Genomic DNA, 12,361 nt, shown 5'->3' with positions numbered 1-12,361 from the left:
CTCGGATGTTATGTTATCTTTTGTTCTTACTCTACTGGCCATTGTTTCCACCTATCAAAAGCTCAATGTGATGATTTCAAGAAGCATGAAAGCTGCGTATTACTAAAACCGAACATTCTGTGTGTTGAGATGCATTTTCTGAACACCCTTGTTATGCTGATATAGTGCCTTATGTTTGAATAGTTTCTTACTACACAGGTAAGTGTATTCTGAGTGAATAACATTACGCAGAGAGTGCTCTCCTACAAGCAAGAACACAGACTGCGGGCCAGAGGTCCTAAGTTTATATCACAGACATCAATGCAGATTTTACCACTAATTTGAACAGCTGGATTCCATTGGTCCTCCATTAACAAAACATATTTATGCAGGCACTACTCATATGGGAAACATCATCTCTATATGGGGACAATCCAAGATTTGCACTGCTACAGTCAATAAGTGGTTCCGTAATACAATTTCTTATTTGAAAGATCAAGACCGTGAGATTTAGACTGGTATAAACCCAAAGAATTGAAACAAGTTCATAATGAAGTAGAGTTGCTTGAATAGAATAGAATAGAATAGAATAGAATAGAATAGAATAGAATAGAATAGAATAGAATAGAATATTTCAGCTGGAAAGAACCTACAGCGATCATCTAGTCCAACTGGCTGACCAATTCTGGGCTGACCAAAAGCTAAAGCATGTTATTAAGGGCATTGTCCAAATGCCTCTGACAGCGACAGGGCATCGACCCCCTCTCTAGGAAGCCTGGTCCGGTGTTTGACCACCCTCTCGGTAAAGAAATGGTTCCTAATGTCCAGTCTAGACCTCCCCTAGCGCAGCTTTGAGCCATTCCCACGTGTCCTGTCGCTGGATCCCAGGGAGAAGAGGTCAGCACCTCCCTCTCCACTTCCCCTCCTCAGGAAGCTGCAGAGAGCAATGAGGTCACCCCTCAGCCTCCTGTTCTCCAAACCAGACAAACCCAGAGTCCTCAGGCACTCCGCATAGAACATGCCTTCCGGCCCTTTCACCGGCTTTCTTGCCCTCCTCGGGACGCGTTCAAGTGCCTTCACACCCTTCTTAAATCGTGGGGCCCACAGCTGCACACAGTACTCAAGGTGAGGCCGCACAGCGCTAAACACAGCGGGATAATCCCCTCTTTTGACCGGCTGCCTCTACTGTGTTTGATGCACCCCAGGACGCCGGTTGCCCTCTTGGCTGCCAGGGCACACTGCTGACTCGTGTTGAGCTTCATGTCAGCCGGCACCCCCAGATCCCTTTCTGCAGGGCTGCTCTGCAGCCACTCCTCTCCCAATTTATACTTGTGCCCAGTGTTACTCCATCCCAGGTGCAGAATCCGGCATTTGTTGATGATTATAAAAAACAAAGTGCTGGCGGAGACACCAGTCTTGAGGCCAGGTGTTGATGTCCTATTACTGTTACTGGGAGGATTGAGGAAAACACTACCTGTACTCCTGAATCCTTCAGCATTCTTTCCAGGGTCCTGAAATCTCTTTTTATTGACCTTGGTCTTCTTTTTGAAACATCACTGGTACCCACGTGAAAGAGCAGGAGTAGGTAATAATTCAAAGGCTGTACTAACCTTATCAGTTTTCTGGTGACATCCCTTATCTGGGCCCCAGGGAGGCAGCAAAATTCCCTGAAAAGAGGGTCCAGTATGCAGGTGGTTTAAATTATATTTGTTTTAATATATTTGTTCTTCAGTAATTCCAGCAGAATGATTCAGCAGCTAACATTTCTTTACTGTTTTGATTCATGAAGCTCCTGAATTGCAAACTGTCGAAGGAGTAGTAATACATGCTTTGTTTGTCTTTGTCGTTTTAGAGTACATTCATTGTTTGGTCAGCAGCTATTGAGCTAGATGAACTTTTGGTCTGATCCAGTATTTTCCTTCTGTGCTCTTATTTCTATGGAGAATTCTAAACTAAAATCTGGAGTATTCTGTGTTTGCAGAACTCATAGTTCAATCTCGTACCTTAAGCTTTTCCAATGACTTGCCCCAAGCCTGGATTTTACCCAGGAAGTAATTTTCTTTCTCAGAGAAATAAAAATTTCAAAGACAGAATGTTTTCTTTAATACATACATCTTGTATTTTCAGCGTGTAAAGAAATTCTCTTTTACTTATACTCTAGGAAAGACAACATCCTCTAATGTAACGTTCTGCCTACACTGAAATGTCAGTACTGAAAATCAGAGAGGAAGAGTTCCAAATCTTGCTGGGCATTCTTTTTGCACAGATTGCATATTCTTACTCCAGAAACCTGTGGAGACGTGCTCTATAATCTGCAAATCTAAAACCCATTCTGCAAGATTAACCTCTTAAGGAAGATTTACTCTGAGATAAAAAAGGATCCTTATCATAATTTTCTCTGGTATTTTGAAAGCCAAGGTCTATTCATCATCAGGGAAGGTTTGAAGAAATGAAGTTTTTCTTTGTGTGTCTTAGGTTGCTATGGGAACCAGATCACTCTTCACTCATTAATCATGAGCACAACTGCCAGAATTGTAATCTGTACCTGTGAGCTTGAGTTTCTTCACAGTGCTGCCCTTTTAGCTATCTCACGGGTTCCTTAAATCTTCTCCAAATACCTTTTCTTTCACTCCCACTGCCTTACAGACTGTGTTTTCCCCCATCTCACTCAGTATAATGGATCTCGTGAAGCATTTGCGAGTTATTTAGTCTCAGTTTCTGCCTTCATAGCTGTATGTTTGTACATAGACCTTGTAGCCCAGCCCAAACTAAATAGTTAGGTTCTGGATGACCTTTGAGAGTTGCTCAGGCTTTATCTTGCTAAAACAAAGTCACATCTGGGCCTAAATGCCTATTTTTTAGGCTTTTATTCTCAGGGACACTGCTTCTTGGGGTTTCTCGGTGTTTGTCTCTTTTGTAAGGTATCCTTAAAAGAGAAAAGTGCGATGGCTATTCTGAACATTTTTCCCTCTGCACCCTCAGTGAGGAGCACTTTATTCTCAGTGTTAGCCTTTGAAAACAGTGCTGGTGCAAAGGTTGGAAAGCCACATTGTGCTGATCTCTGCAGAAACCTGGGTGGGTCAAAAGGTGGTGTACATGATATTTTGCTACATGGAGATGAGGTAATCTCTGGGAAGCCGTGAGAAGTATTCATATCGTAACATGTCATATTTTTGCAAGTTGGGTGAGGTGAGTGGAAGTGAATCAGAAGTAGGTGAATAAGAATTGGATCAGGAATTTGTGGCTCCATGGGAGGACACTGGCAGGAAGGCAAACAAACTGGGACAATGCCTGACTTTCACAATCCCTTCCGAGAGGGAGACCTAGCCCTTCTGTTGATTCCTATGAATTTATCAATGATCCATTTGAGCTCCATGTGTTGCAAATATTTAGCTCCTCCATGAACTAGGTGCTCATATTTAGCATTACTGGTTAATGATGTGGCAGTTTCTGCTTGTGAAGTGTACATGTGCAAGTCAGTAGATATTTCATATCAGAGAAGTTTGTCACTTATCACCTTCATAAATACTCATATTTTGTGTCTGTTCATCATGCAGGTGCAAAAGGGCAAATGCAAATTGTATTATTAGAAAGAGAGCGAGAGCTGAAAGTGTTTGAGAAAACACTTTGGTCCATGTGTTGTATTTTAGGCATATCAAATAAGAGCCAGGATGTTCTTGCATCATATTGACTCTGAAATTATCTTAGAATAATTACTTTAAGTGGTTTTACATTCTTCTCTGAAATGTCTGACATGGGATGTAAAGTATCAAACCGATATAAAAGTATGATACCTGTGCCTTAATCTGTCTGTAGGGTCACTACTGATCAGGAAGAGAGAATTCCTACACAATCTGTCCCCATTACTGCCGGCACCTGGCATCATGCCAAAAGAGAATAAATCTTACTCATTTTCTTGCCTGCACAAAGCAGGACAACATTGCCCAAGACTGCAGACAGTGGTTTAATCCATTATTTGGTGCCCTGTGAAAAAAACTTTTGGCCAAAAATTACTTGTCCTTCAGGGTACTAGGACAACAGGCAGTTCAGTTATCTTAACTAGCATATATATCCCTCCTTAAAACTAGATCTGTGTCTACAAAAAAGAAAAAAAATCAATTAACCTTTGTAATTTGTAGACAGTAAGAGAATCACTTGCATTTCGTTGCTTCCAGTTTACAATGTAATGTCACTGTGGTCTGATATTCTTTTAAAATTCATACAGCTTCTATAAGTGACCCTGTACTCAGTATAAACTGAAGTAGTTAATTATTTTTATCTCTTACAGTTTATATCAAATGATCTCAAAGCACTTCAGAAAGAGCAGGTGTCTGATGATTTTTTTGTGGGAGAATGATCTTGAGTCTTCTGTAGATGCATAAGTATGCATGAAATGTATTTGCATTTGTATATGAATAACTAGTTTTCAGTATGTGTACTATATAATTTTGATTCCAATTGCTGTGATTAGTACATTTTTCTTCCTCCTTTTTTTTTTTTAATGTAGCATTCCCCAGAGTTTTCCACTGCACCTCTAGTAGAACTGTTCATAGCATTGGAATGCTTTTCCTACTCCTACTCTACAGTTCTTACTCAGATTAAATTCCTCAGTGGTGCTGAAAGAAAGGTAAGACAAAGAGAGACTGCAAAATCATGCAACATTTGCTTAATTTTAAAAAGAAAGTCTGTAGAAAGACCATAAAGATGTGAAACTAAAGGTATCACATTCCATATTTTCTCACCTTGAAATTTTACTATTTTAAATTGTTTTTATGGCGATGTAATTTCTTTACAGCTTTCAAAATAATCAATTTCTGTTTTCTAAGAGACAGTTCAGCTGTTTTTTTTTTTACAGAAGTCTCTAAATATATCAATTTTCTGATAAGACATGAGAAACATATTGCTGTGCTCATCTTATCTATGAATTAAGTTATTGATATGCCAGAAAACTCATTGAATATTAAGAGCAGAAACACAAGCAAACAGCATCTCTACCTGATTAATTTTCAGTTTGAGGTTTACAGGTCATGCTTTATTTCAGGAACACATAGTAATTTGCAAAAGCTGTTTGGGATCTTGCTTTTAGCCCACTGCTGTGCTTCTGTTCCAAATAGAGCTAACATTAAACCAACCTTTTTGACTCCCAATAATATATGCATCGTAACCGCCAAAGAGTTTCTTTAATAGTATGCCCCTTAAAAATTCTGGCATCTTAATACTTCCTACTTTACTGAGCAGTGAAAGTTAATTCAGCCTTCATTTTACCCGGTATCTTTGAAGCTTTTGAAAAGCCTATTTTAAATCAGAACCTTGAACACAAGAACCTGAGAGTAAATATGTAGTGAATATTATGGATTATTAATATTTAGGAGACAAGTGATCTTCTGAGGACAAAGGTAAATGAGTACAGCCTCTTTTTCTGTATGCCAGCTGCCCATGAACAGTCTTGCAGTCTCCTTATGCAAGATTATTAAGCCCATATAGAAAGAAAATCAGCCTCTGAGTTACTTGCAATGACTATTTTTAAAAGAAGTTGCTATTCATAGTGCATTTCACCCTAAGTCAAAGCAAGGATTGGCACTAAACTAAACTAAAGTTGCAGAAGGGATGTAAAGAATTTTAAGTTACAAGTGTTGTGAAGAGCACCAAAAATATTACCATAGAAAGTAACATCTGATAGCAGTAATAAAGATTGGTATTGAAACAGATTCTCTCCAGTAACTTCTTTTCTTCTTTTGTCTCCCCACAACTAAGCAGACAGCTGACATGAATCTGGATATCATGCCATACAAAAAAAGACCACAGTATAGTTGCAATCATGTTAAAACTTGGTCCCTCCAGCTCTTCATTCAGCATTATAAAAAGCTACAGGTGTAGTCACAGAGGAGAGCATTGGGCTTGACTGCATTCATACAGAATGGCTGGTCACCAGAGTCATAGGGAGTTTTATGGTATGACATACTAGATTGGATGACTGGTGGAAAGAAGTAAGTAGTATGCGATGAAAATCCTTACATAAGTTTGGTATGCATAAGCATCCATGATAGTCATGTTTCCAAGGGAAAAATGTTGTTGACACAAAAGCAGAAAGAAGATCGAAACTGTTGTGACTAGTGGTGGGAATTAATTTCTGGTTTTGGTTGTGGTTTTTTGTTTGTTTGTTTGTTTGTTTTTTCTTATGGGGTGCTTTCACAGTTTTCTTTCCTGCTATTCACTCTCCTCTGTATAGCAACATTCAGTCTCCTGGTACTGATGGTAGCACCTGTTACACCAGGCCCCAAAACACATTAGGAAGCAAGCGGGAGAAACCAGAGGGCCCAGTATGAACTCTTTGGTCTGTGGAAATCTGCCTGAGTTCAGGGAGGGAATGGATAGTCCTTAGCACTTTGAAAAATGGTCTTTGGAAATATAGTAAGCCAAATTTGTTCCTTTTTTTTAACAAGTAGTAATTCCAGATAACTATTTGCAGATCAGTGACTTGCTCAGTGATTTGTATCAAAAGAAGTAAAGCTTACGTCTACTTTTTTCTTCTGTATAATCCTTCAAGGAGATTTTAGCAAAGTCTTACTTTCTGTGATGTAGATGGTCTTATCAAGGCGTCTTGGCATATCAGTACTCATTTGGGCACTGCTTTACCTAAACTCTGTGCTTTCTTGAGAAGAAATTTGTCTAAGAGGTCGTAAGTGAAGGCTGCCTTTCTGATGGGTCACTCTGTTGCCTCTCAGTCTTGAGGTACTGATCAGTTGTACTCCTGTCCATATAGCCACAGGAAATAAAATCTTCTTAATGTAAACACAGTGGAAACAATGAATTGTGATGCCTTTTGAGCATTTGTAATCCTCTGTGAAGGTGAACTATTGAGATCAAAAGCACCTTCAGCGTTAACAATCTGTGCTAGATGCATCCACTTACATTTATGCAATACAGATTTGATCGAGTTTGGTAAGTTAAATGGCATTTATCTGAAGACAACGAACTATCTGCCAACATCTTATTATGTTGAAAAGGACCTTTTTTTTTTAATCCAGCATGAAAAATGAATAAATGTTTTAGTATTTTTTTAGGGCAGTACCATTGCTACTGCAATGACTTGCTTTTGAATGAAATTTAAGGTCTGTCTTTATGTCTATTTCCTTAAAGGAAAAGCACATGTTAATGATCTATTTTCAGGCCTAGAAATTTTGAACATCTATGATAAAGTTTGGTGTCTGATAATGGTTTCAGAAAGTCAGTAAGTCTCTCAGCCTGAGTGTGGCATTCAAGCAGGGAAAAAAAAAAAGTGTTGCAAAGATTAATAGCGAAATAAATACAAAAAATATTCTTATTTATGATGGAGATAGAATTTAGAAATGGTGTTCAAAAATAAATACACTGGGAAAAATACAGTTTACTTGGTGAGAGAATGCCGCAGTGACTAACTGCTCAGCAGCATGCACATAGGTTTGTGACAAGAGAGGGAGGAGGAATAATTTTTCCCTACCTTAAGAATAAGGATAAAGATTCATAAAGGGAGTATTTACCCAGTTTGCAGTTCTGGCATCCATCTGAACAAGGTATGCAATCTTCAGAGTCAGGATCCTCCACTTCACCTGTGTTTTGAAAATCACCAATATTGGGTTAATTCTAGATAATGGAAAGCCAACATTTGGACGCACTCAGCAAGGTTCTTGGAAATAAACTTTATCCAAATCCAAAAAGGAGAAAGATTCACACCAATTTCTTTTCTCATTTGTTCTTGTATAACCCCACTCAGTTTGAGGACAATACTCCTATTTTACATTAACGTAATATTAGAAGAGAATCAGAGCTGGAGTTTAAGGACCTCAGGATCAGATGTGATTGTATATTTCAAAGCAGGAATCCAGACCCTTAACAATATTTTTGTAACAGATTAAACAGAGTATTAACTCCTACTGAAAGATGCTTACCTTCTCTACAACTATGCTTCTCACATAAGTTTTGAGTAAGGTAGTAGCCTCTGAAACATCTTTTGCAGTAGCTGGAGTTCAGGCACACCTCACAGTGGCCAGCGCAAGCCACGCAGGTGTGCTCTGAATGGTAGTGACCTGGAGGACAGCTCTCTCTGCATTCCCCATGATACAGGAAACGTTCGATCCCTCTTCTATCTGTGTGGCAAACAAATAGGAAAAAGATGTCAGCAACAGAGGACATCTGGGCGTAAGAAGCAGCTTTATGAAGCACGGGTGCTTCAGCTGATGAGAATTAATATTGTTCACTGACTGCTAGGTTTGTACAGTTTTACACCAGATGGGCTAAAATGTATAAAAGTTTCAGGACCTCAAACCTTCCACATTCCTGGAGATTTATGACATATAAAGATGTCATGCTAGTGAATAATTACTGTTTACATCCATCAATCTAATAAAACAAGGATCAAGATTTTTCCATTACGGAGTTCCTTTGCAGCGAACATACAAGTATTTGTACTGTATTGTACATGCAGATGTAGAATTGCCATTAGGAAAGCAAAGCTGCCCACTTCACCTTTGAAAAGGATGCATCCGTGTCCATAGATTAAACTGTAATCCTCATCCTAGTCACAGCTGGACTCTGGAATCATTTAGATTTGAATCTGAATAGCAAGCGTGTGTCTAATTGCTGTCAGAGCAATTGCATTCTCTAGTACATGGGGAACTGGGAGGTCCCCTACTTCAAATGCTTCTGAATGAAACCTGTGAAAACACCTACAACTCCATGTGCCATGTGCTGCAACATGGGGAGTTTTCTAATGGGTTACCCTATAGTATAAATTACATACATTATTGTGCTAAGTGTGTTTGCTTGCTTTAACTGTAGGTCAAGAATTTGCTTACCATAATTTACTTTTGAAACTGCAGAGAAAGCAGCTATAATAGGGAATAATTGCTACACCACAGCAGAACTATTCAGACTTTGTTTCTTTTACTTTTCATGTATAATTCTTTAGAATGATCTTTCCTAGCCTCCTCAGGGTGTCATCAGTGTCTTTGTTTCTTCATAGACAGAAATACAGAAATTTATATTGCTGTCCACCATAGGGAGAGACTTGGGGAACAATTATACAAACTTCTCCCTCACACTGGACCTGAAGTACCACTTGAAAACTTCATCTACTTGTCACATTTGTCACATTCCCAAAGCAAGAAAGTAAATCTCATCATCAGTATGACAAATTAATGCCAGCCATACTATTGTTTTCTTGTTATCTGGACACTTATTACTAAATAAAGCCTGGGCCATTAATGACTATGACTGAACTGGAAGTAGCAACTGAAAGGAGAAAGGCTGTGAGTCTTTTGTGAGTTCTCAGAAAACATTCACCAAAAAATACTTTTTATTAAGTGAATTGAAAGTTAAATCTTAAATACTCATTTCCAAGGGCTGTTCAGGCTAGTTACACATACTTGTATGTAATAGCCTCTTTGCCCATCAGGTGTTACAGGGGCAAGAGGGAATAAATTTTATAATGAAGCTTCAAAAGTAGAGGAGTTGCTTTTTGGAACAACCACAAATTTAACTATATTACGCTCTTTGTCAACCTAAGCTCTATAAAAATGCGTCAAAAAGACAAGTTTCTATGTGTGTTAGTGGTAAGCTTCTCTTTGCAGGCCCCGTTTGTCCAGCTGTAGGGACTGTCTGCGGTGGAACCCACCACGCTTGTTTCCTAGGCTTCCCCGGACAGATGTTTTGGAAAGCACCCTGGCTCCCTGCCTGCTTGTGCAAGCAAGCTTGCTCCATTTCAGTGTAGCACATACTGTGTAGAGGCTGGGGGAGGCATGTATGGTGCTTTCTTTTCCAGATGAAGGCTATGTAGGTTTTGTGTCCTTTTTTTCCCCTGTTACTCCTTCTGTTTCTGTTAACATAGCTCTTATTCAAAATATACCAAGGGAAATGCATAAAGATGCAAGGACAATGCAGAGTTGTCTTTTCTTGTACTTTTTTTAAAAATAAATTGAGTTCCAACTCCCTTCAGGGTTAAAACAAGGTTATGATGCAGATCAGTAACAAAAGCACTATTTATTTTATTGGCTCTAACAACTGGTCCTGAAAGCAGAGGGAAAAGTGAACTTGGAGGCCAAGAAAGGGGAAGAGGAAATCTTTCTTACCTGTTCCACAAGCGGTGCATTTGTTAGGTTCACTTCCACTGCAGTCCAGGCAAGTATGATGGCACAAATGACATTGTTCCTTGAATTCAAACTTTCCTCTGGGGCATTGCATAACACACCAACCATCATCAAAAACTCTTTTGAGGCAGAGAGAGGCATAATTACAAATTCAGCAATTACTTGTTCTTTAAATTTAAAGGAAACTAACAAGAAACCCAAGATATTCTTCATTCACTCTATTTACAAGAGTCTTTGCACATTACTCCTTCATTTTCCTGATCTTATTGATAGTATTTACTAAGTGGAAAGTCAACCATGTTTTGAATCTGGATCTTAGACTTTAGAGATTATTTTTTTCTGAGATTTTTCTGAGAAAAATCGCCTTTTGATCCTGTACCTAGATATCCTCCTACCACAGTCCCCGCAGTGGTCTGTTATGTCAGTTCGAAGGAAAGAAAGACTTGGTCTTCCTCTGTGAAGGAATGATCCATCTGTTGAAGTTTCCTGTTAGTTTTACTTTAAAGACTTCCTGTGAACGGTACTATGGCTTCACTGCAATGACTTTGTACATAGAGTCAAACATCCATCTGAATCTTGGCCTTTAAGAGCTGTATTTTTAGACTTCCCTATCTGCAAACACTTAGGAGTTTTGCTGCTAAATGTTCTCCTTTTGCTGGGTAATGAAATATTTGCTACAGAATCCTTTTATGTGATGAAAATTTCTATTCCATTTTTCAGCGCTACTTAATGTCTACTGTTTTTAATCTGTTTAGGGGAAAAGTAGAAAAGCATCAATACAGATATGACTATTAAAAGAATATGAAACAAGTTCGCTAGAATTTGACAGCATTTTCAATATTAAGAAAATAAGAGAGGAAAGACTGCAATCTTCCACACTTAACTGCTTTGACCAGTTTCGTGTCTGAGGACTTGGGACTCAATTTCTAGAAAAGCTGAGCACCATTCAGGATCTTAGTACAGATTTTGAGACTATCAGTTTGTCCGTACACCTGGGGAACAATAGGCTTTCCATAACATTAAGATAGTGCATGCTTCCTTGGAGCCAGCCAATAGCATTAAAGAATGCCTGCAATATGCCTTCATAAATTTGAGTTGCTATGGTCATTGTCAGATTTATTCTGAAAGAAGAAGAGAAAAATATCTGCAAAGTTTAAAACCAATTTTGTCAAATGGTCTTTGAAACCATTTAAAATTTACCATGATTGGAAACGTCTAGGCTTATGAAGTGTGAAGACAGAATAGGCTATCATGCAAACAGCCTTCCTGAAGTGCACGTAACAAAGAAAACTTATGAATTGATTAAAAAGCTTGTGAGGCTGAAGGCAGGCTGCTGGAGGGAATCAGGGAGAAGCTTGTATGGCTATATGAAGTATTCAGCAAAGATGTGTCTGTGCTCTGGAGTCTGACAGTAAGATAGTCCTATGCAGACTGTATCTCATATAGCTATACCTGCATGTTTAAAACCATTATTCAGGTCTTCATGGGGACTGCAGCCCTCTCTGATTGGTTTCTGTGCAAATGGAACAATGTGACAGAAGTACTGGAGGTAGCTGGGCTATGCTTATACGACATGCAAGTATTACTGTATTCTACTGCATGTATCGGCTGTAATGTGTCCTGGTTTCGGCACCACGACAAATGATAGCCATCCTTACAAACAGCTTACACACTGGTAACATATATTTTTCTTGCTTTTTGTTATGTTACCCCTAATGAAAGACACCAGCAGGTCAGATCTTGTTACTAACCTTTGTGGCTCAAACAGAAAACAGGTGGACAAAGAATTTTGTTAAAATCAGTTTGGCTGGACAAAAAACTACAATTCCATAATTTTTTAAAAACAGGTAACAGCATTTTGAATTGTCAAACAAGAAGATGATCTGACAGTGATTTTGTTTTGAAAGAAGGTGACATCTACTGCTGAATTTTCACAAAGAACAGTGATTGTTCAGTGTTTTCATTTTCACATTATTTTCAGTAATCCCCCTGCCTCAAGTCTTTTCATCCTTTTCAAATAGGAAAGGTGTTCCTTTGTAGGAAAGCAGCACTGCTGAATTTTAGTCTGTAATATCTAATGGCCACTCATTACTGTCTTCAATAGACATGATCTGAAGCTCTCAAGAGCGACAGGATTTAGGATTCTGTTTCAATTAAACAGGTCTATTTAAGGTAATGTCCATTGGAAGGATTTACACTTTATCCTCTGGGTGAGATTTTTCTTTATTATTATTTCTTTTACTACTGACAGTCCTAAT

At 38.7% G+C, this 12,361-nt stretch overlaps 1 protein-coding gene across 1 annotated transcript in view; it reads right to left on the bottom strand.

The window, feature by feature from the left end:
* Positions 1–12,361, bottom strand: part of PCSK5 (proprotein convertase subtilisin/kexin type 5) — a 260,305-nt gene that overhangs the window by 32,951 nt on the left and 214,993 nt on the right. The window contains exons 22-24 of the mRNA XM_075136217.1: positions 10,086–10,222; positions 7,908–8,105; positions 7,500–7,568 (exon numbers count right to left, since the gene is read on the bottom strand). Coding sequence (XP_074992318.1) covers positions 7,500–7,568; positions 7,908–8,105; positions 10,086–10,222 — 404 coding nt within the window. The remainder of the gene's footprint in view (positions 1–7,499; positions 7,569–7,907; positions 8,106–10,085; positions 10,223–12,361) is intronic.

Source organism: Calonectris borealis, chromosome Z (assembly GCF_964195595.1).
Source record: "Calonectris borealis chromosome Z, bCalBor7.hap1.2, whole genome shotgun sequence".
NCBI classification, from domain to species: Eukaryota; Metazoa; Chordata; class Aves; order Procellariiformes; family Procellariidae; genus Calonectris; species Calonectris borealis.
This window is presented reverse-complemented; position numbering and strand designations above follow the sequence as displayed.